This window comes from Pempheris klunzingeri, chromosome 1 (genome assembly GCF_042242105.1).
Source record: "Pempheris klunzingeri isolate RE-2024b chromosome 1, fPemKlu1.hap1, whole genome shotgun sequence".
Taxonomy (NCBI): Eukaryota; Metazoa; Chordata; class Actinopteri; order Acropomatiformes; family Pempheridae; genus Pempheris; species Pempheris klunzingeri.
In genome coordinates, this window is record NC_092012.1 from 17,282,659 (window position 1) to 17,308,345 (window position 25,687).

The 25,687-nt window shown below is 43.6% G+C and overlaps 1 protein-coding gene across 4 annotated transcripts in view; it reads right to left on the reverse strand.

Annotated features, from left to right (window-relative positions):
- gse1b (Gse1 coiled-coil protein b) overlaps positions 1–25,687 on the reverse strand; it is a 116,251-nt gene that overhangs the window by 27,360 nt on the left and 63,204 nt on the right. For 2 of the 4 annotated variants that reach the window (XM_070849029.1, XM_070848785.1), the window contains exon 1: positions 630–729. The exons of 1 other annotated variant lie outside the window; for it this stretch is intronic. In XM_070849029.1, coding sequence (XP_070705130.1) covers positions 630–663 — 34 coding nt within the window. In that variant the 5' untranslated portion in view covers positions 664–729. Of the gene's footprint in view, positions 1–629; positions 730–16,857; positions 17,049–25,687 lie in introns of those variants that run through there. One more of the 4 variants, XM_070848867.1, reaches the window with a different exon arrangement.

Genomic DNA, 25,687 nt, shown 5'->3' on the forward strand with positions numbered 1-25,687 from the left:
GTGTGTGGAGTTAGAGAGAGAGAGAGAGAGAAAGAGAAAGAGAGAGCGAGCGGACACACACAGCAGCAAGTCAGGCATGAGAAAATGAATAACATTCCCAACACCTCTCGAGTTGTCCTGCCTATAACCTCCCAGTTACCCAGTGCACTCCAAATGAACCCAGCACACAATTAATAATGGAATCAACAATGACTACTGTCTGAACAACACACATGGCGCCATTGAGAGACTGGCAAACAGGCAACACACACACCAACTGCCCAGTCCAGTAACGTGACTTTGTCGAGACACTGGAGTACTGTCCCTCCCTCCCTCGTTACAGAAAAGTCAGAAAAGGAGAGAGAAGGGAGTAAAAGAAATACAAGGAACTTTTCGTAAAAACTAACATACTGTAGAGACAGGGCACACTGTGTTTAAAGCTTGTATCACACACACACACACACACACACACGTAAAAACACAGTGCAAACAGACACACATGCGAGTAACACAGTGAAAGAAGAGACAAGAGAAGCGACAAGCACATAGCTTGACAAATACACACAGGCACACATATCCGGAGGTCTGGCAGTGGTTCATGACCCCCCCCCCTCCCTTCATAGATTAAAAGCGTGGCTGAAGCTCCTTACTGCACAAAGGAGTGGAGCCGCCTGGATCCCCCATGGCTGCATCTTCATGTTGAGCCCAGCCCAGCACACACCGGCAGCCACCGACAGGACACACACCATCTTCCTGCTCCCCTTGCTCTCCGTCTATCTCTCTCTTCTCGCCTGTCCACCCTCTCTCCCCTCTCTTTCTCTCTCTCTCTCTCCCCTTCCCTGCCTGCCTTCCTGTCTCTTGCGCTGCCGCTCACAAAGACCGTTTAGAGCTTATCTAACAAAGCAACACACCACACACGCTGCCTATCTCTCCTCTCCTTGCTCTAGCTCTCTCCCTCTAAGTGAGAAAACAGAAATTCTTAACCTAGCAGCTGCTGCGATGTCACATGACCTCAGATCCCCCCAACCCTCCAACCCTCCACCCCTCCTCTCTCACACTCTCCCTCCTCCCATCTCAACCTATAATTCCTCAGCCATTTGTAGATAACAGACACACAGGCATGCATGCCCTGCCAAGGCGAGCTGTAGGAGGGGGAGGGGAGCGGAGAGGAAGAGAAGAGCTGAGGAGGAGGGGAGGGTGCTCAGCCGGTCACCACATCTGACCCCATTGCTGGGGAGCGACAGGCAGTGTGCATCTATGTGTGCATGTACATAGATGAATGGTGGGGGGGGGTAGGTTAAATATGTGAGGCGCCCTTTCCTTCTTGAGACAGAGAGAGAAAAAGACAGAGAAGGAAAGAGAAAGAAAGAGGACATGTCCTGGCTTGTGTTAAGCCTTACAGCATGAGAGCGCAAACCTTTTGTGTTAGGATATCTGCCTCAATTCAATTTGCTTTATTAGCATAATTGTTCTGTAGGGAATGAAAATGCTCACCAAAAAAAATGAAAAGGGAATCAAAGGCAACTACAAGCCAACCAGAGAAAGTGATGAAATCTAATCTCTCGAATTCAACCTTTACCGTGTCACTCAAACAAGGAAGTCACACCAAAAATGTGGATGTGCACACACACAAACACACAGGGGCTAACCACAGACACACGCACTACAATTACAAGGAAGTATCAGGGTGGAGGATACGAATGCGTAATAGTGGTCGGGGGTGGAGGACTCAGGAAAAGGGTAAAAGCGTGGGTTTGACTTCCCCTCTGTCCGTCCTGCTGTCATTGCAGGGGTGTGAATGAGTCGTTTCTTTAGTCATTTCCTCCTTCCGTCACTCGCTACTTTTCTCAGAACAGCAAGGGAGCGAGAGCGATGACAGGGAAAGAGATTATTTTGGGGGTAAAGCTACACGGTGGTCAGCATTGTGCCAAAGGCCACCTCTCGACAAAGCACCTTTCTGTTCCTCTGGCCACGGTCTGACTCCCCTGAGAGAACACAGGCATCAAACACTCCTCATCTTCGCCTCTTTCTTCCTCCCATCTCCGGTCTAGCACCACCCTACTAGGTTTGGAGATGAGTGTCTTTTCTGTCTGTGGTGATGCTGTCTGTCTGTGGAAGCTTGTATGTTGTCTGTGGAGTTTGGCTTTGTTGCAGTTCATCCCCCCATCTCTCTGCCCTCATCTCCTGTCAACTCTCCAAAGTCTCATAAAGGCAAAAATACCCCCAAAAAAAGCAACAAAAACAAAAAGAGGAGTGCAGCTTTACAAGAAATATGCAAGACTAAAAGCTGAAAGCTCCTACAAAAAGAGAAGCAAGAGTGGCATATTTCCCTTTTCGCCTACATTAAGAATAACATGGTTAAACACTTACTTCAAGGCACTGAAGATTAAAACGTGCACAATAGGATTTAGTAGAAATCAATGATAGCATTACAGTTATGTGGGTGTACATGGTCTAAAACACAACACACGCCAGTCAAGGCTCTCTTTTAAGAGTAAGTTATGATGAATAGCATGATCTAAGCAAACCCAGGATGAGTAATGTCTTATGAATTTCCAGATAAGTGAGCCTGCCTCCACATCTTAACATCACACAGTTACAACACACTTGATATGCTTTTAGAAAGTCTCTGGCGCTACATTCTTCGAACATCCAGCAGATGGCATTGTCTCCCCGTTAATCGGAGGGTGTCCTCTGTAAATGAGGCAGCATATGTCACAGACCTCTAATCCAGTGATACACGAAAGCAAAATAGATTTTAAGTGATATTGCTGTGGATTATGAGGACAAAGCCTGCATCCACTAGCACGGTTTAAAATCTTGATGCAAAAAGTTGTTAGGAGATGTCAAAAAAATTTGATCTTTTGGCCCTGTAACAAAAGTTTAACATTATTGCTAACAACCCACGGGTTGAAAGGAGTGTTACACACCGAGCTTCCTGATGCAATTAACCCTTTGAATGCCGTTACGCCCTAAGGGAAAACAAAACAAAGCCCTGAAAAAAAGGAATGTAGATTACAACAAACCACACACAAACATGATCCCGCCCATACACACACGTGCACACACACACACACACACACACACACACACACACACAAAGCAGATTGACTGCTAAATGGCATACAGTAAACACACAGTTTTAACACCCCGCTGGGAGTAAAGCCGATCACTAACTCCCATAGTCAAACAAACACACTGACACACACACACACACAGTTCCACCCTGTTGCTGGTTGGAATGCAGATTACTCTCTCTCTCGCTCGCTCACACACGCGCACACACACACACACACACACACACACGCGTGCACGCATATAAAGTAAATCCTCTTGGCTCCTGTATGCCCCGGCCAGTGGGGAGATAATGCAGTGGCAGCTCTAGCGAGTGGTTAATCTTTAACCAGGAAGGGATTTGCCTATCAGCTCGTTAAAACTAGCAGGACAGTGCTGCTGGCCCTTCTATCTGATCCAGCCACCCTCCTGGCTTGGACAAGAACCGCACTGCCTACAACTATCTGTGTATCCATGCTTTACTTCACTGGGGCAGCAGATGCCTCTTTTCCTGGAGCTTGGTGTAGCACATTTTAGCCACTCCACAGTGCTGTGGTCCTGCTTAGGAACAGAGCCAAACCAGTCAGTGTCTGCACTCGAATGGGCAATAAAAATGTCATCATAATAAACTGATTGGCTCAACATGTGTGGTCAGGCGGGAAGACTAAAGCACCAGTTCTTTAAGTCTTGCTGTGCTCAGCTTTGAATACTTTTGTAGCTCCGGTGTAACATTGCCTCTGTGGTTTGGTGTTTTGTTCCACTCCTACATTCCTGTTCTTACTTTCCTCTAACAAACAGCACCCTCGTTGTTTTCTGATAGCGTCTTTGCTGTACTATCAGAGCTGTATTTGCAAAGACAAAACAAACATTTACTGCTGCTTCATATTAAACCATTTTTACCAGCAACCTACTGGAAGGCTTTTATTGTGAAGCAGCTACAGGAAGTTTGGCCCAGTTTCTTATTCTTATTTTAATGACTGATTACTAGAATTTGTCTCTGTAAAATGTCTGTGCTTTTTTGTTAGCTGTGAATACTGTAGGAAGGAATAGTAGTGGACCAAACGTGAACTGGTTAGTTGAAGAGCGGCAGGTGGCATATTTACTGCAGTTTGTGTGGACTAGCAAGCTTCCAACAAATGAACAATACCTTTTCTCATGCCATCTTGTCATAGATAATTGGAAACCCCATGAAATCTCAAATCATGAACTCACAGTTGCTCATAGCACTGCACACATATTCAAAAATTGAAGCATCACTCAATAGGAAAGCACACTTCAACCAGAGGACACAGGTTCAACCATTCACCCTGCTGAAATGACTGAGTACGCAAGTAGCTGAGTAAGTAGCTCAGCCATTGATACAGAGAGGATTTAGAGTTGACTTGAAAGATACATGTACATGTCATCATGAATGGTTGACTGTCGTCCTAGCCGGCTGAAGATGTGCTGACAGGGGGATGAAAAGGATGGCATGAGGCTATGTAAGAAGTTCAGCACGGGGGAAACATGCAGTCGAAATAAAAGAAAGAATTTTAAAATGATGGTGCTCCTAAATTACCAGTGATGCAGCAATATGAAAGAGAGCAATCTAGCAAAAGAGGACGTAATATGGGCCTCTACCACATGCATTGTTGTGATTCAGCTCAAAAATTCACACTCAACTAACTGTTCATATAACTGTTTGAATGACAGCAGGAAACGCAAGTTTGTGGTTGATAAAATCAACACCATGAGTGGTATAGGATTTTTAAATAGCACTCGTGAACAGTACACATAAGCAGCTTTTGAAATTGTGATAAAAAGACAAATGAAGATCTTCAAGCTGGACAGGCGGCCACTCCAAAAAATAAAGCAACGGTAATAATTATGTCAGTTGAACGAGAGCAGGAACCCAACCTCAAGAAAACCCGAGTAAATGCTCGTACACATGAATAACAGGGCCTCACTGTAAACTGTTCAAATACATGAATGTCATGATCTCTGTCTTGAACACACAAACCTTTGCATGCACGCATGCACGCACAGTATCCAGGAGCACAGCAGGATAAACCTGCTCTGGTAGTTCCAGGTTTGTTTGACTTCTGAGATGAGATGTCAGAGCAATCTACCCTCAGGCACTATAGAACGGATGTGTGCGCGCGTGTGTTTGCACATGCATACACACCTGTGAGTGCATGTCTGTGTGCATGTGCACCGTCTCTTTTACACCATACCAAAGAGAAAACGCTAATATCAGAGAAATCCTGAAACAGCAGCACTGTGGCTGCAGAGCAGCAGAATCAAAGGCGACAATTCCACTGGAGAATGAGAGAGAGAGAGAAAAGAAGAAAGGACGGAAAAAGAAAAGGGAGACAAAGAGAGTGAAAGAGAAAGATCCAAAGAGAGAGAAACAAGAGAGGGAAAGGGGTTGGCAGCGCGCAAGAGATCAATCACGAAGCCGTAAGAGACACAGGGAGTATTGCCTGTGTCTGAACTGTCATTATACAGCAGGCCTCCATTATGGAGCTACAGCAGAGAACAGAGTACATCTCCCTCTGACCTGGCTAGCTGTCACTGCCTTGAACACACACACACACACACACACACACAAACACCTCTGTGCAAAGAGCAAAGAGAGCAGTCTTCCTGTCTTTTACCTTGTGTGGTTTTAAATGATATGGCTGTGTATGCGAGTGTGTATGTGTGCTCACACCTTATTATTCATCCCTCACCTCCTACTTCTCTTCCTCTCCTCCACTAGCTCTGTGCCCCCCCCCCCTCCCCTACCCCTCAAAACTGCCTGCCAGCAGCTTGCAACAAAAACACAGAGATTTCAAAAGACCAGCCGGCATCTCTCTCCCTCTCTTCACCTTCCTCTCTTTTATTCTCCAACACACACAGCCACAGAGAAACAGATTGTGTCTTGAGGGTAGGCACGAGCTGAGATGATTTTCTCTCCTCTCCTCCTTCCTGCATCCGACTCACCCACCCCAACAGTGCCATTTCCTCTGTCTGTTAATTACATAGTGGCTGTGGTTGGGGTTGTGTGTGTGTGTGTGTGTGTGTGTGTGTGTGTGTGTGTGTGTGTGTGTGTGTGTGTGTGTGTGTGTGTGTGTGTGTGTGTGTGTGTGTGTGTGCGTGTGTGTGTGCGTGTATGTCATCTGAGGAGTGTGTGGCTGTGTTCTCTGAGACACCAGCGTGGGCGTATGACAGAACAGTCTGGTTATGCTTCACAACGCTGCTTAGAGAGTGTGAACACACACATGCAGAGACACACACACACACACACACACACACACACACACACATATAAGAGCCTTCTGTCTGTGTTTCTGCCTCTTTGTGGTCCATGCCCCAGGAGTCAAGCTGCTGTCTGTGTGGCTGTGCCCTCTGTAGCCTCTCGCTGAGGGGGACACAGCCTTGCCGCTCCCCTGATGAGAGGGCCAGCTTCAGCCCCAGCCCAGCTGTTCGACTGAGAAAGGAGGTAGGGAGTCAGCTCTGACTCACCATCATCATCATCACCACCACCACCATCATCATCATCGTTATCACTACCACCACCAGGTCCTGTCGACTGGCTCTTTTAATCAACCTCACCTGCTGCACAGACATGAAAAGGTGGCAGCGTGGCTCTTCCCAGAAAGGCTGGTAGATATGACAGATGTTGCAGATGAAATCAAAACACTAATGGAAACAACCTCATACAAAGAAGGACCTGCCACCGAGCGCTGTCTCTGCACCCGTGATGCTCTTTGGGGCACCGCTATGATGTCTGCCAAATTGGCAAATGACGATGTCCACAGAGAAACATTGCAATGCCTTATTGTGTTTAATGGGCTACTCATATTATAGTTATTTTAATAATTAGCATGAACCCATCCTTCATTTTTGTACTCTCTGGGTGACACTTAAAATACTTTTTCATTCATATTCTAAGGCGCCAAATGCTGTGATAAATTACTCTGAATGCCTTTTTTTTATTGGTGAAGCTTTTATTGCATTTTCAGTAGCAAAATTCAGAAAATCTACCATGGCATGTATTGGTTTCTGACCCTGCCTGTGTATGGTGTGTGTGTAGCACGGTGTGCACAGGTGTTGGTGTGGTCCGGGTGGGGGTGACGGGTGGTGTCGGAGGCTTTTAAATCACAATATTGCATGGCAGACAGCTCAGTTGTCAATGACAGTCAGTCATCGGCTGTGGACAATGGCATCAAGCCATCTATCTATCGGCTCCACCCTTCATCCAAACATTCAAACATTCGCAGGCAGCTCACATGTCCAACAGATCTGGATAAATTGTATTGTTCTGTACTGTATAGCTCTCAGTGCCTGGGGACATAACTGCACGTTACATATTTCAGTTATTATCATCTTTCAACCATCTCCCTCCATCTCTCTTCATCTTTCACTCTTTTTCTCTCCCACCACAAGCCTCCTCAGGAGATGAGTGCTGTTTTTGCTGGCTCCCCTACATACACTACTCACTTCATCCTCTGTTCAACCTCTCTCTCCCCTCCATTCTCTCTTTCTCTCTGTGTTGTACTCTACTGGGTTGTGGTTGCCTAATTAGCACTCCAAGTGCTCTGCATGGGCCCTGACTCCCAAGCGACTCCTCCACCACACACACACACACACACAGACATGTACACAGCACCCACTGGACTTTCCATGGCAGGGTCTGGTTGCCGAGAGTTGCCCTGTTGTAATCTTGTAATTGGTATAATTAGTGTGTGTTCCTGCTTGTACACGCGTGTGCATGTCTGAAAGTGTGGATGTGGTGTAGTCTGATGAGTGAACCTCTCTCCGTTAGGCGAGCAGGAGACAACCCACCATCACCATGGCCACACATCTCAGCGAGTTCCCACAAAGACAAGGTTTCTGTTGGCCACAGAGCTACGAACCGCAGTGTTCTTCATTTTTTCAAATATTTGACAGATGATTTGTAGCATAGAAACTCAATGAAAAGTTGTGTTAGTCTACAACATTTTAAGGGTCAAACCAGGTCATTCTTAATGGCTTGTGTTTATGTAAATCGATAGGATTACAATACATTTTAGCATTGTTTGGTTGTTAGCTGGACCAGTGGAATGTTTAGAAGCCTTCATAATCAAGTCTGCAATGAATATACAATGACAACTGAATGACCCATTCACAAATCCTCATGACTTCCCTTATCTATGAATTCATTCAGAGTTCATCTAAGGGTAAAAGATTCACGATTACCATAGATTTCACTTGACCTCAGCTTAAGGTAGAGCTGAAATGATGAGTTGATCAACAGAGAGATAATTAGAAACTATTTTTATAACTGAATATTTTTTTCAGTCATTTATCAAGCAAAAATAGCAAAAAGGGACGATTTCTCCATTTGCACTTCTAAAATGAGAGGATTTCCTACTTCTCTTTAGCTTTAGAAGCCGTCTTTCCAGCACTGAAACCTTCCTGAGGGACTAGAAGATCAGTATGTTTCCACTGCAGGGACCAGCGCCTAAATTAAGTTCCAGAGACATTATTTTACCCCCCAAAAAGTCCCTGCTTGGGAGGGTAGTACTTTGGGGGTGGGGCTTGAAGTGCTGAACATTTCTGAGTGGTCAAGTACTTGCAGCATTTCATTTAGGCAGCCATTTTTAAGAAGCCACAAACCAATTGAATGTGCAGTTTGTTTGTTTTTGAATGTGCTGCGACACATTGAGAAAGCCTACTGGACTGGAGCACTGATATATATACTGTTGTATATTTGCACATAAAAATGGTGTAAAAATAAAGCTTTTTCATACATCAGCGGACCGATTTGCCTAATGTTTGTGGGTTTTTACACAGCAGTGTGTTACGAGCTGAAGGGACTTTTTGTTCCCTGAAAATTTTCCTGGGAATAAAAGTCAGTATATTTTGACATTTCATAGACCAAATTATTCCACTGAAAAAAATCTGCAAATGAATTGCCATGGAATAAAAATAACTGTTAGTTGCAGCCCTGCATAAAAGGCCAGTGAACAGCATGAGAGTCAATTTCCAAAACGCATAAATTCTGAATATTCATTTTTAAATTCTAACTGAAAGCCATGCAATAGCTTTCATGTGCAATATGAACTACCTGTGTATTTATTTCATCTCTTTAATAAGTCATGGTACCGTTTTGACAGTCAGTGGCAGTGTAAAAGGGAAACGCATATGGCTGATGTGAAATTGAGAAAAGAAACAACAGACATGAAAGATACGAAATTAGATATTAACAGAATCTTTTAAATAAAAACAGTGCCCACACTGAACACCCTTTAGTAATGCAAATACCAGCCAGATAAAACAAGTCTAGCTGTTAACTCGGTCCTTTGTGAGAGCACGTTTAACACGGCGACTGTGGCCTCCACCAACACAGGCATGCAGGTCTGTCCATGAGCTGATTAAAACACTTGACCACAAAACCCACTTCACTTCTTCAGGCACATATCTGACCTTGCTCTCATACACAAGGAGGCATGCTAACAAACAGACACACACAATATGACAGTCAGCTGATATAGCAGATATCTCAGACAGAAAGAGGGAGAGAGAGGAAGGGAGAGCGGCAAAGAGACAGACATGTCGAAGAGAGATAGAAGCAGATACAGTTAGAGGGAAAAATAGAGATGACGATGTGATAGTAGTAGAAAAGGGCTTTGTTGAGGAGTAGCCTTTAGCACAATGCTGGGTTATCCTGTGAGAGTGTGACTGGAGAAAGCACAGAGACAAGATGGATAGACACAGAAACCCACACTGTATAATACGTGCAGAGGCACATGCACCTAAAAATACTGAATAAAAGAAACCCTATTTAGTGAGGGCAATAGTCAAGTATGGTCAGCACTGAGTGTGTGTATGATTTGCTTATCGGCTGCTCTCATGTTGCCTGTGTTGTGTTTGTTTGGCCAGTGCTTATCAGGCCCTGGGGTATGACAACGACAGCAGCAAACATCAGCTACACAAATATACGCACACACATAATCTTAAGATATCTAGAACGGGAGTTTGGTCTAGTGAATGTAGCAAGACTGACTTTTTAGTGTGAATAAAAATATTTCCTTTTCTTTCCCCCCCAGTTCCCCTCAGACAATTTAGACGAAGCTGAATATCGTGAAAAGGTTGCTGGTAATTACTCCACCGCTGAGCACTGTGCTGGGTGGGCTGCTGTCTAAATGAAATCACACTGGATACGAAAGCAGCATGCGTCCAGTGCAGTTCAGAGAATGGGTCTTGAAGCGTGGGATTCACGAACACAAAGAAAGAGCAGCATGACTCTGCCTAATTCAACTGACTTGCACTGCAATTCACTTTAAATCACACGTCACACGAGCACAATTCCCAAGTTTGGCTTGATAGTAACACACTGTGGAAACAGCTATGCAAACAAGGATATAATCAAGCTGAGTCAAGCAAAACAGAAAGCTAAGAGGTTAACTAGTACCTACATACATTCTTTAATACATTGTGTATCTTATTAGAAGATTGGTGGCAGGTCAATTACCCTGGTACTCAAGAGCAATGGGGCAAATCAGGTAACTAGGCTCCTGTTACTTCCATGCTCCATGAACTACACCAAGCAGGTAAATCTAGAGGCTATGATTTGTTACTGTTATTACTACTTACACTTACTTATACATACAAAGATTGATTAGATAAGAAAAAAAAAATAAATCAGACAAGTTTCTTTATGACAAGACAGAAGCAACATTCACACTAATACGTTTTCATTTTAAAACAACAACAGCCTCTGTCCTCGCAAGCATTTTAGCACTGTCTAACGAACAATCTCTGTTCATACTAACGCGCCTGAAAATGCATAACACATGACCGTTAGCCCACTAACTCATTCACGTACAATGGGCATCTTTCACTGAGGTTGATTGAGGCCAATATGGACATTCAAAAGTTTTCTTGCCATTCCTCAGGAGCCACAACTTAATTGATAAAATTATCCTCCCAGGCAATGTTTCTTCCTGGCGTCACCCACAAATGGTGACCCACGTAGGGCTGCTGGACATGGGACTTGTCGCAAAATTGCTCAAATAATAGCCTTCCTCCTGTGCATGTATGCAACTGTTGCATTTTAAAGTGCAGGATTTAACTGCACAGCAGCTGCTACGATAGACAACAAAGTCAGCAGCTGTAATTTGTTATCCATGTTAAATTAACCACTTGTTTTCAAGATAGATGTTGTTTATTTTCTTTTGGAAAAAGGTCAAAAAAGATAGGTGCACGGCAAATTAGGAAATGTCACAAGTTCAAAACTCTCAGTTTTCGCCCGTCCAGACTAAAAATTTAATCCAGGAACTTTCAAGCTAAAACGTGTTCAGCAGCGTCCTCAGAATTCTCCGCACCGGGGTGGTGTGGACGTGAGGTGTACAGGCAGCAAAAGTTATAGGTTTCAAACAAAAACGTATTAGTGAGGATGTGAGCAGAGTAATTGGGTCAACCTTCATTACAGAAAGGCTTGAGTCTACGAATTGCAGCCAAGATTCTCATTTAAAACCCTATTCTCACAAAAACAGCATCTACTTGTCAACACCTGCAGGTGTATAGTAACTGTAAAACCTGTGCAATTTTTTTAATGCAGCATTTATTTGAGAATGGCTCTTGTTTACATTAACAAAATATAATTCCAGCTATTATTATAGATAAGGCCACTGGTGTAATCTTAATCAAGTTTCATGTGACCTTGCAACCCTCTAAGGATAAGCAGTTTACATAATAAATGGATGGCTGGGCAAGGTGTGCGAGTGTTTGCAAGGCTAAGTGACAAGCAAATGAACACCCCGCCCTTAACATCTTTGAAAGCCTGTATCATCAACCCCCCGCTGCCTCACACACACAATACCTGGTGGTGAAAAATTAAGTATTGTCTAACAGCAATGCTGGGTGACACAAGGACATGTGTCTGTACACAGGCCCGGCTTACAGAGCAGGTTAGGCTCGCTCTCACACACGGCAAGCATGCACACACGCACACACACACGCACACACACACGCACGCACGCACGCACACACACACACACACACACACACACACACACACACACACACACACACACACACACACACACACACACACACACACACACACACACACACACACACACACACACACACACACACACACAAAGTGATAAGCAGCTTTATCATTGAAATATGGAGCAAAAAGCAGCAGGCATGAGTACAAAAGTCACGAACCACAGGAAGTTTTTCTTTCTCTTGTTATCTCCAACTTCTTCCTCTAGCCGTGAACTACTCTGTATGTCCACCAAACTTTCCGTCTGTCATCTCTTCTGATAAATACTTTATGACCTGTTTGTTCAGCTGTCTTCACTGGTCATCACATTTACAGCTTACCTTTACAACCCGCTTTTACACCCAGCAGGGGATGCTTAGATTCACACTTATTCTCTCCATCCCAAAGGGAAAAGCCGTCACGGTCTACCACAAAAAAAAAAAGTCTTGCAGACACACCTGGAGAGTTCTAGCTGGGGAGACGGAAGAGGAGAGATCATGGGAGAGAAAGAGGCCGGAGACGGGGTGAAGCGGACAGAGATGGAGAGAGAGAGAGAGAGAGAGAGAGAGAGAGAGAGGTGGTAGAAGAAATGGAGACATGTGGGCCAAGGAAAAGCTTCATTTCCTATGCATCTGACAGTGGTTTCTTTTCAATCACACAAGCAGATCACACAGCTAACCCTGCCCTGACACACAAAAAGAGCGGTGTGTGCACCCACATTTTCATACCACCTCAAGACATTGTTGTAATGCTAGTCAAATCCAAGCCTCACCCAGTCAAACACATCCCATTCTCTCTAATAGGGAACTATGTAAACCCATGCAAAGGCCTCTCTACAGTCTGTGCTATTCAAAGCTATCAATGGGGGCTGTTGATAAGGAAATGCAAAGTGGGTCACCTTTAACTCCAGGCTCGTTGTGTAAACAGTATGGGGAGCTGCTTGGGACTCTCCTAATCACTCTCTAAACAGAGCCAGGTGCTGTTGCCACAGACAAACTGTCACCAACACTCTGCTCAACACAGCTGCTGTCTAGCCCCCAGACACTCACAGCACTGCAGGCTACCGCAGCATGACAAACAGCACAACGACACCTGAAAACATGCCAACCTAGTATAGGCGCTAGCACAGTATAAAGGTTTGACAACTTTGAAATGCCAGATCACAAGCGGGAAATTCTGTTCCTCGGAGCAAGATTTGCATAAGTAATCTTGCACTCTTATCATGTGCTGAACCATCAGACACATGTTAGTCTGTGACAAGAGAGGATAAATCCACTTAAAGTTAGCTAACACAGTTTTTATTACTTCTGCCAAGGAAGTTATGTTCACTTCCATTACTTGGCTTGTGTCTCTATAAACAGGGTATGACAAAAACCGGATTTTAAATGAAATTTGGAGGAGAAATAAGGAACACTTTGTACACTTCGTATTACAGGAGTGATACAGATCTGAGATTTCTGCCACTGGACAATTTGATGTTTTTTTTTTTTTTTTTTTTTGCTATTACTATGACACTCACACAGATTAAAATGATTCTGAATGTTTGGGAAATGTTTGCAGGGTCAAGAATTCAATATGAATTCAAACTTAAGCATGTGTTGAAGCAGCTTGGAGAAACCTTCACAATTAGCAGGTGTTAGTCTAAAACTGTGCCAGGCAAAGTGGATGTTTGCCAGGTGGGGGAAGAAACTGAACTGCATAGAGAAGTTGTGTTACGGTTCACAATAAACATATAAATCACTGCTTCTTGCCACTTAACAATATTGCATAAGACCATGTACGATACAGTGGTGTCTGACAAGAGAGATTTGAAATTACAGAACACGTACATTTAAGTGGAAGCGACAACATGGACTGCATCACATTGCCTCCATATAAATGTCTTCAGCAAAAACATGCTGGCTTTTTTTTTTTTTGGTGGAGTTCTTAATTGCTGATGAGAATAACTACATTTTCAGATGTGCAGCCGACAAAAGGCACATGAACGGCAAAGGCTCCAGACTGCACATCTGCAGCTGGCACGTCTATAGAAATACACAGAATATATGAACCAGGGTTTACATATGTTGAGTGCACATTTTCATCAAAATAACTTCTGTTACTTTGATGTATTTTTTACATGATTTCTATGCAGCTTTAATTGTGGTTATCATCTTTGCCATGAGCGAAAATCACTTGTAGTTCCCATATCTTGTAGCAGTGACTGATCCCAATCTAGCAGCCCACCGACAGCTTCGCTCCACGGACTTCTTTAAACGTTATTATTCATTACAAAAACACATTTGGCTAATCCTGCTGCGGGAAAACTTGAAATTGTGATGGCATTGAAAATTATCCTGCATGGAATCATACTATGAGATCCCAGACAATGAAAATAAAACCTCCAATAGTGAGATGTGTGAGATCACTACTAGAGCTCCATCTTAAACACAAAAATTGCCTTCCAATTAAAAAGCAGAGGGCCCTGAATAAATATACCACCCAAGACTCAGCTGCTTTCACTCCCTAATTGACTGACAGATTTTCTAAGAGGAAAAAGCAGTAACTCAGGACATCAACCATTCAGTTCTCTTCATGTTTTCAGAAGATGTTGTAAGAAAAATCACTATATTGTTATTGCCTAAGCGGGGAAATGCACATAATGCTGAAAAGCGGCAACCAGAGATTAACCAGTGACAGCAGTCTTAATATAAACAGGTCAAATACCAGGTTAAGTCTGTGTTCATATGGGGGTTTTCCTGTATGAAAGAGGTAATATTGCAGTATTGACATTGGCTGCCATCAGTGGTAAAGGTGATAGTTCAAGCCACATTTTGACCACAACAGAAAATAAATCATTAATGCAACTAGAAAGCCCCCTGAGAGCACATACATCCTCCGCGGCTTAATCTGGATCAAGATCTTCATCGAAACACACATTGAGATTGACAACCATAGGATACGTACGTCATTATTATTTTTTTCATTCCTTAAGCCCAGATGTTCATGAGAAAAACAGAGAAAAAAGCTCAAAATCCTGGATTGAAATTCCTAAAATATTTTGGCCACACAACCTCCTTGGTGAAACTACTGTGCATGGAATTAATACGTATTTATCTCAAAATAAATCACGGTCAAAAAACAAAATATTACAAATGTTTTTGTGTTAGCAGTAGAGGAGTAGGTGAGACTGTACATGCAGTGTCAGCGGACAGGTGACATACACATACTTCACATTGTATACATTCCTAAACAGAGATCATCACCAATCCTTGGTGTGTGGTGCTATTCCATTAACATACCTATTTCATGTATATAAAGCAACCTGTCAAATTAATCCTTCCACCATTGTCTTCTTGCTTACGTGTATTCTCTGCATAAGTAAGAACGGAAAAACCGGAGTAAGATTTATATTATGAATACATCTAATAAAGCTGATTCTGATTAAAAATAATAAAATGTGCCCCCTAAACAACTTTTTTACGTCCCCATAGCCTCTGAACTTGCCCCTGCTCTGAGCCATGTCTGGCTCTTGTGTGAGAAATCAGGCTGTAATCCAAGTACGTACCAGTGAGAAATAATGTATCATACAGCACAATTGTGCCAAAAATGACAACACATAGCTACTTGGCAAACAGATGCCCATGTAATAAATGCTCTGTCTCCAGCATGAGTCAGAAGCTGTTTAAGGCACCAGGAGGACAGCCTCACTATAGAATCCAGGAGGCTCTAATTCCCTGCTCTAGCACTGATGGCTAACCTTATCAGCAGCAGCTAAAACACACAACAAGGCTGCTTCTGGCTGCAGATAAACTCAACCCGCAGCACAGTGTTCAGGAAAGCCTGTTGCTTCACGGCTGTGTTTGTAGACCGTGTTTAAAACCCGAGAGGTGTGTGGTGAGGGTGATGAGTGGTGTGTGTGTGTTTGTGTATGTCTGTGTGTGTGCGTGTGTGTGTGTGTGTGTGTGTGTGTTCCCTGCAGAAGCAGCTGTTGTGCGCGCCTGCAGTTCAAGAGAAGTGAAGGAGCGCGTGGGAAGTGATTCAACACGGTCCACCTGCCACGCGCACGCGTGTACGTACGCACGCACACACACACACACACACACACACACAAAGGGTCAGATCCTTCACCCGAGAGCACCAAATGGTCAACATGTGTCAGTGTCGCAGTCACAGTCACATCCCTACAGAGAAAATGCCTCCTTTCAAAGCCAGGCTGTCCTGACCAGCTCTCCACTCACTCCAGAAGCACACTACGAATTACCAACCAAGTCAAGCCAATGATACAATTTTACAGAAAGCGCGCACAGTGCGCGTAAAAGGTTGACGTAGAAACCCTCCGGGCTGTGCTTTACATAATAATCGCAACAGCGCACCGGTAACAATGTTACAAGAAGTTAATTCAAGAGGGGTAGGGGGGGCGAGGGGGTGGCCCGCTATTCCTTTCAGTCCTTTGGGCTAATCTGCATTTAAAAACACGTTTGTGTGAAAATCTTTAACAAAACGGCAGATAAACACCGCATGATAAAAACAAAGCTCTGATCGCTACCTGAACGCACCGGAGCGGCTCTTTCTTTCTTTCTGTTGCATTTACTCCGTTTTCTTGTCTTTCTTTCACACTCACTCACACACACACACAAAAGCACGCGCACACCCGCGTGCATACAACAGAGCTCTGCACCGACCTTCGACAAAACAAACAAACAAAAAAAAAAAAACTATCACCCCTTTTTCTGGATATCGATATGACTTCCTGAACAAAACCCCCGCCGTACGCTCGCTCGTTTACACAAACAACCTCCGGGTTTGAAAACATAACTCCAAATTTACACACAATCACTCACCGCAAACAAGTATGGGCTAATCCAGTGTTTCTAAATGAGTAAATGTCTCCCTCCGTTAGCGGTGAAGGCGCGGATCCATCCCTCCGTCGAGAACACAGACTCTGCACTTTTGTTGTCACGCAGGGAGCTCCGACGCCGAGCGAGGCCACAGGGACGGAGCGGAGCGCCGGGGAGAGGAGGAGAGGGGCGGCCGGCTGCTGGGAGCCGGGAGGTGGGGCTTCCTCTCCGGCGGGGGCCGGACAGACAGACAGGCAGGCAGGCAGGCAGACAGACAGGCAGACAAGCCTGAGGGGGCGGGGGGTAGAAGCACCTGCTCCCCCCCCCCTCTCCCCCTCCGTCACGTCTCCAGTCCACAGGGCTGCCCCCGCATTGTCCCCCGATAGGATAAAGAATGTCCCGTCCGTCCCCGACCAGGATAGAGAGAATCACTTCCTGTTCGATAAGATTTACCACGAATCTGTAACTAACTTGCATCTACGAGTTCAATTTGAAAGGAGAGAAAATAAATTGCGATTCATACTTTTCATTCATCCGAGATTCTAACTTTTTTTAAAAGAACAATTAAGTTGCACATCAAGTTGTTGTTATTGGTGTTGGTTTCATTAATTAAAATTCTTTTTCTAAGCATGGATTGTCTTTTCCATGCAATGCCAAGCAGCAGTGTATTTGATTCCAACTGCTATGGTCTGATATACTGACTGTACAGTCAATGAAGAGGATTAAGGTTTGATATCAACCAATAAAATTGATTATCAAACACAATTTTTCTGCAGATTAGTGCAAAATAACACGCAGACTTTTAATCTTCCTATGGTCACTCCATGAAGACACACTTATCACAGAATGTCCTCTGTCTGTCCTCCATCTGTCCTCTGTCCTCAGCGGTGTGTTTACATCCAAACCACCAGCACATCTGTTATTCCTGCAGAAGATGCCTTATGATCTCAGTATCTTTGAAAGGTCATATGACTTAGTGGGTAGTTCTTATCAAAGACGACTTAAATGTCGGTGATCTTTTTAGCCGTAGTCATAGTTTGCAATAAGCAGCGCATATTAATGAATAAGACCCCCTGGATTAGCTAGTTACTAATATCCTATGAGCATACAGTATACAGTACAATAATAAGGAGAGTAATTCCATCAAGTGTCCACAAGGGGACAGCCACCCACCAAAAGCACAGAGAAGCCTCAGCTGACAACCTCTACCCCCGTCTGGCTTATCAATGGTTTTACTGTGGATTAGATACCAGCGACTGCACAGGCTGTGCAATCAAAGCCATACTTGTAAGCAGTAAAGACAGGGTGTTCTCCCAAAGCCAAGGATGAAAATAAGGATTAAGCAGGTGATGGCTGGGGAGGAAGTGGGATGAGGCCCTTTTCACATTGTGCTGTAAACTGCTAATTGCTGAGATGCATTGGATCAAATGCAAGCCTAATTATGTATTGTGTGTCTCCTGCCACAGCCCACTTCTCCCCACTCACAGGAGGCGCAGCAGAGAAAAGAACCAGTAACCAACACACACAGTGTTCTCCTCTGTCTTGTATGTGAACTAATATATGTGTGTGTGTGTGTGTGTGTATGCATTTGTGCAGTGCATGGTAATGCCTGCATGCCTTGTCTTTCATCCAAGTGATAGTGTATCCCTCACCTCTACTTGACCTGAGAGAGAGCAGGTAGATGAGGTATCCTGACTAGCGTTGCAGCACAGAGACCTCAGCCTTTGATCTGCCTGCTGTCTGAACACATGCTACCCCCAAAACAGCTCTCTAGACACCAAGGGGCCCCCTTCTGTTTCATTAGTCAAATAATCAGTCATTAGGGTATTGAAATGTCTTAGTTGACTACGTTTTTTTTTAGTCAATTAGTCATTTTTTATCACTAATCACTAATGAGCTATTAGTCTTTAGTAATTTCCTGTGATTAGTCATAGCTATTAGTGATACGTCATTATTAAAAAATGATAGTCACATCTCTGGCATCACAGTAATAATAACAAATTTGTTTTGGTATTTGGGAAGTACCAGATCCATCAGCATGGCTGCATTCATCTGGAGATGGACAGACAAACTGGAAAAACATTCATTTTCAATTAAATAAATTAGTGAATTTGTCAAAAAAAAAAATGCTGTGGCTATTAGTCCCCTGATATTTTTAGTCAAGGGTAGCTCCACTAGAAGCACATTCACAAGATCACTATTATGTGCAGTACAGGTAAACATGCATATCATTACACAGGCTCACAAATGCTGCTCTCACTGTGCCACTTTCCAACCCACTGCAAATAACAGTGAAGATTCAGCTTTTATCACACAATCAACATATGACCTAATGTTTGGCCCATTCAAAAACCCCACAGAGTGGTTAAACATACATGTTTTCTGTTAAAAATACACATCTGTACTGTCAATCTCCCACTTTTCCTGTTCCTCCTCTCTCACAGGTGCACCACTGTACCACTATTGGAGGCTGTGGGGTATTCCTCCTCTCCTCCTCCTCCTCTCCTCTGTAGCCCTACTTTCCTTCCCCCACCTTCCTTCTTTGATACTAAAGGCAATCCATTCCCACCATCCCTCACTGATTTGACTACTTGCCATTTCACATCCTTGTTCCTAACATTGCCTCCTCATCTTTGCAGCCTTTACATCCCTATGAACCACCTCTCCCTCTCTCTAGCCCCACATCTTTCACTCTCTCTCTCTCTCTCTGTCTCTCTCTCAGCAGCGGACCTGGCCTTAGGCATCGTTAGCTTAATTTAATAAAGGGGCTTAAGCTTTTGAGAGGCTTTTGAAGGATCTGACTGCTGTTACATTCATTACAATCTATCAGCCACTAGAGACACAGCCTTGTTGCATGGCTGAGAAAGAGAACGAGAGTGTGTGTACATGTGAGTGTATGTTGGGGAGGTTGTGATAAAAGCGGTTCTAATTCATAGAGCTGTGATGGTATCACACACCTTGCAAACTCAAAAGCCACTCCTGCTCTCTAAGTGCTATGCAGTGCAGGGTTAGCTGCACAATGGGTGAGAGCGTCCATATCATACATATCTGTGTGTCAGCGTACACATCGTGTGCATGCCTGTATGCAAATTCATGGTAGAGAGAGGCATCTGGTGGATGTCTTGCCCAGCATCATGAAAGCATGCACCCCCCCCCTCCTCCAGCATCTAAAAAGCATGGCTCTTTCACCTACTTTTTGAACTCCCTCACTCCTCTTAAAGACAAATGGCCGAACCCCCCCACCTCCTGCCTCGCCTCCATTATGCGGACAACAAGTGGCAGAGAGGATGGGTTAGAAAAAAACTTCAGTCCCTCTTGTGGACATCCTGCCTGGGCCCCCGTTTACTCTGAGCCTAGTGTCCAAGCTGTCCTTGGATTTGCCCCCTCCCTCCTCCACACCTCAGCAAACCAGCAATCCAAGCAAGCAGAAAAACAAGCAGAAGAAAACCAGGGCTTTGTGTATATCTCTACATTTACATGCATATGTACATATGTGCATGTGTGAGTGAGAGCTGGAGGGCATATGCTATACCTCTGGGGTGTGTGTTCCACATTCTTCCCTGACAGATATTAAATTAAGGCGATAGAAGTAATTAACATGCAGATCTGATGACAAATGGACAACAGAAGAGGGACTGAGCAAAGTGACGGGTTAAGCAAGAAAAAAAGAGGCAGCGATGGATAGAAAGAGTAAAAAGGAGAAGTGATGTCCTGCGCTGTTATTTACCAGGCTGAGTTACCACACAGCTGTGCACAGCTGTCCTACACATATGCGTAATGGTGTCAGTACACAGACAAATTAGTAGTTTCATTGTCAGTTATTCAGACTAATATTTTCTTGATTAGCTGATTATTGTTTGTACTATAAAATGATTTTAATAATTAGCAAAACAGCTGCCAATTCAACAAATGTAATTAATCAACCACTCATTTCTGCTCTAAATGTGATTTAGTAGAAAACTATACTAAGATTTAAGATTACTGTTTGTTTTAAGATTACTGTCTGTTTTTTACTCTGAACTCTTAATCATAAGAAAAATTAAAGCAGAAGCAAGATACTGTTCTTTATACAGATATATCCAGAAATGGTAATAACAAAATTGTATTCATTTGCCAGTTTTTAAGGCACAAATGTGTAATCAAATGCAATTCAATACAATGACCCCGCAACAAATCTTATCTTCATGACGCTTAAAAACCAGTATGGATGCATCTCATTTTTAGTGATAAACTGAAACTAAAATGTCAATCTTGAAACAAAAGACCAGCCAAACCACCATTCTCATGGGGTTCTTGAATGCAGCATTTTTTTTGAAATGACATTACCAAAAAACAAGTGGACCATAATTTATTCTGTTACCATGCAAAAATTGAAAATTGAAACCCCAAATTTTGGTCCTCTTCTGGACTACAAGTTTGCATTAATTGATGATTTAGAAACAAATAAAGCATGACCAACTTGAAATATAAAACTACTGTATACAGTCCAATTAGTGATACAAATCCAGGAGTTTTTTTGCATGTCTGACCCTTAAACCCAGACCCTACACCACCAAACACCTTCTGACTGACAGCCACACAGGACCAATCACAAGACACTTACGTATCTTTCAGCCAATTAGAGATGCATAAAACTTGTCTTCAGGCTTGTGCATGCTACACTTTGAGGAGATTAGAGAGGGCTGCATAGTAATCTCTTTCATATTTATATTACATGGCTGTAAATATGCTGCTTATCTGCCCCTTCCCTTATTTACTACACATACATACACATGCAGCACCATATGGTATAGCCCCAAAGCCTTGCTGTAAAACAGGCCAAATGCCACAGCGCAGAACAAGGAAACAAAACTGAAGGAAAAAAGGTGATGTGTGGAAGAGACGGTTAAAACAGGGAGTAGGAAGTAGGTCTGTGATTTGCACATGCTTGGCTGTGTTCCCACCTCGCAATCCTCCTAGTATCAAAGTGTCTGTGTATGTGTGTGTGAGCAACAGGGGAGTGTGGTGAGGCCTATTAACAGACGTAGTGGTAATAGGCAGGGGGAGCCAGGATGTGTCTGAGCCACTGACCTGCCCATTAGCTCTCTCCACTCCGCTAAGCCCTCACATCGATCACCCAGCCACACATCATTGATCTGGAAAACCAGGCACGAGCGCACTACTTAGACATACCCTCTGTCTCTCACGCCTCACCGTGTTACTGTGTGTGTGTGTGTGTGTGTGTGTTAGAAAGAGAGAAAGGATGTGTGTGTACGTGTGTGGGAGGGGGATGGTAAATGTGTGTGTCTACGCATACAACAGCTTGTGAGCTCTTGTGTGTTTTATCTTTATGAATGTTCGACAGGCCCCTGGGTCTGAGTGGACACACGCATCCACAGACACCCTTCATTACACATACAAAAGGGCCAAGGAATTTAAAAGCCTGCTGTTATATCATTCCTCCTATTATTCAAATGTATTCCACCTTCCCACCTCTCTGCTGTGACATAATTAACAATGTACACTCCTCTATTAGCCGCACTGTCAGCAGCTAACTGTTAGCTGTCAGTGTGAATGTTCAACGCACATAGATACCCTTAACCATCTACACGCTTTGCCGATGTGCTTGCACACACACGCACACACACACACACACACACACACACAGAACACACAAAATGTATACTCATTACTCATTACTGTAATGAGTATACTGTACCTCAGTTTCTAATTCTATACATTGACCGGCATGCAGGTCCTGCTCTAACTGAAGTGGCAGGTAGTTAAGAGTCGAATCCTTATGGAAAATCTCAGCTGCTAATTAGATCAAATTGTTCCCTCCTCACTCTTAATGTAGAGTTGAAGCCCCACTGCCTGTTCCCCTCAATAAAGCAGCAGAGAGAGAGGCACCAGAATAACTATTCAAATCTCTGATAAAGAGAGAAAGCAACATGAAGAGAGGTGAAATACAATGAGAGGTTAGAGAAAATACTATTTTACTACAATGCTTTGAATAAAGGGAGGGGAAAAGGTGCAGGGAGATGGAGGGTAGGAAGGAAACAGGAGGATAAAAATCAGAATCTGCACTATTGGCCAAGTATGTGTATACAAGAAGGAATTTGACTTTGATTTTTTGTTAGAAACAGGCAATGTGGAAAAGAAAGAGATGGGACCAGTGCAAATGGAGACATAGCTTTAAGTCATTCAGCAGCAGATGTGAAGTATTGTAAAGAATTAAGGGAAAAATAAACCTGTGAGATGGAGGAGTTACACAGCAAGAATTAAGTCTGAGATGTTTTTACATACACAAACACTCATAAATTCGGAGCATGCCAATCACTGGTATGATAACAATGTTTGCAATACAGTCTGACAGAAAATGAAGCAGTTAAACAGATGAAACAGATTGTAGCTCAGAATATCTTATTGTAAACAATTACTTTGATGTGTCACTGAGTTTGAAAGTGAGATCTGATCTCAGTGTTTCAAGAGCTAAACATAGCATGGAGCTTTATACAGTATATGAGAGGGATCCACCGGAATGACAAAGAAGAGTGGGAGTGTTATGTAAAAAAAAAAAAAAGGACCATCTTTTTGTGACTTGTGTAACTTTTTCAAATCAAAAACATAACCCACAAACACCTTGGATCTTTTTGTATCCCCGTCCTCTCCTCAAACACACTCTCCCCTATCCTCTCACCTGCCCACCCCCACCCCCCGACACACATACCCTCAAACAGATGGCACAGGAAAAACGATAGCCAAACCAATTACTTACCTAATTATGATTTACCACTTAACAGCATAATCTCCCCCCGCAATTGTTAGGTATGGAAATAGGGGTGATTAAAGGGGTTATGCAAATCTAAACAAAATCATTGAGCTTGCATTGGAGTTAACAGGGACAAACCAGCATGCTCACTCGACTGGTCTGCAATGAACAATCCTAGTAAACACATGCTGCTATGTTTTGAACAGTCTAAGTATAGTTTAAAGACATGTCCACAAATGTATGTGATTATGCTTTGCATGATCAATGTACAGGAAATGGAGAGAGGGAGAGAGAGAGAGAGAGATGTCGCCAGTGTGAGTTCAAGCCCATGCTAATAGGGTAATTGCATTGATTTCCATTTAGCTGCACTCTCTGATGTTATTTACAGCATTTAGCCCGACAAACAAGGCCTTTCTCTCTTCTCCCAGCTTGCTTTTAACCAGCCGTGACATGCTGTCAACCCCTTTTCCTCTACCCTCTGCCCCCCTTCACCCTTTTCACAACTGCCAAAACAGCCAAATACATTATTAGGCCATTAATAGCAGTCACGCTTACACATCCCCCCCACCCTCCTCCCTCCTGATTCATTCCAGTGCTGCAGTCCCTCCGTCCCTCTCCTCCTCTCAGGCCTGCTGGCATGGGCACTGAGCTGCTTTGAAGTGGCCCTGTTTATTTAACCAGCCTGCAATGTGGTTGTGTGTGCTGGGGTGAGGGGTGGGAGGGCTTTGTTTAGGTGGACCAAATGTCAAGGCCTTACAAGTGTTACGGCCAAATTATGCTTTTCATTCAAGGTGTTCTGGACCTTGGTAAAAGCTCCCATCGCAGCTGAAGTGCACCTCAAAAAAGCAGTGGCAATTTTAGATATGTATGCACTGACTGCAAGAACTGACTGTTTGGTCTGCTTTGTATTTTCCTCTCAAATTAATCTGGTGCAGGTAGTGTGTGTTGATAGTGGAGAGCAGCAACACGTTGAGGGAAGGCTAATGTGCTTTTAAGTAATGCTAGAGAAATTTGAATTTTGTGATCAAACAAAGCACTTCCTATGCAAACCAGTGCTTGCGGTAATTGGTGCTCTCTGTCAAAAAATTTAGAACGTAAACATGATTACTTTAGGCTTACAAAAAATGCTTAGCACTATCTGATCATGCACGAAACACCCATCTCCATCTACTGTAGTGGTGGAGCTGTGATAGCCAACAGGTTAAATTGAATCAGCCTTTAGAAGTCTGTCTTATCTCACCTGTCTGCCTCACATGTCTCACAACAATAGACTATATCAAAGAGAGAGAGAGAGAGAGCGTGAGAAAGACTGTGGCACTGATTAGCATGCAGCAGACAGAGTGTTGTATTAGTGCTATATTAATGTGATGGTCACGTCCGGGACACAGACAGACTGCATTAAGCTCATCATCACTCCTCTGCACACATCAAGGACTCTGCCGAGACCTGCACCCTACCACACTAGTTAAAGAGCAACAGGAGTGTGTGTTGAGTGCATATAGTTCACATTTTCAGCCATTGGTGCCTGGGGTTTAACGCTGAGACGGGGCAGAAGGTTGTTCTGTAATGGTGAGCACAATGTATGTAGGAGTGTTTTGTACGTTCAAGAGGAACATATGTGTTCCGTGTGAAGAGCATCCTCACATATGACTCATTTCATTCACATCCAAGGGCTGCGTGGGTGGTATAGTGGCTTGGTATTAACACCGCAGAGACACTAGTGTGTGCAAGTGTGCGTGTTATACATACATATGAATGCAACATAAGCCATTTGGGTTTATCCAAAGCGCAATGCAGTACCATCAGTGCCCATACATTTCAGCATCGCCACTCCCCGTGTGAATCAAACCTCTATGTAGCAGCGTTAGCATTGCCATGCTGTACACAGAGCTCCAAAGTAAGTGCCTCTGCATTCATGAAAAGGTTGTCATTTTCACAAAGGCAGGGGAAGAGCAAGGAGAGTGTCAGGGATCACCCAATGAATATGTTGTCTGAGTGGTTTAAGGGTTTCTTTCTATCACCGTCTTTTCTAGGTAGTTTCAGGAGGTGATGGTCAAAGGCACTTAAAAAACTGTCAAAGAA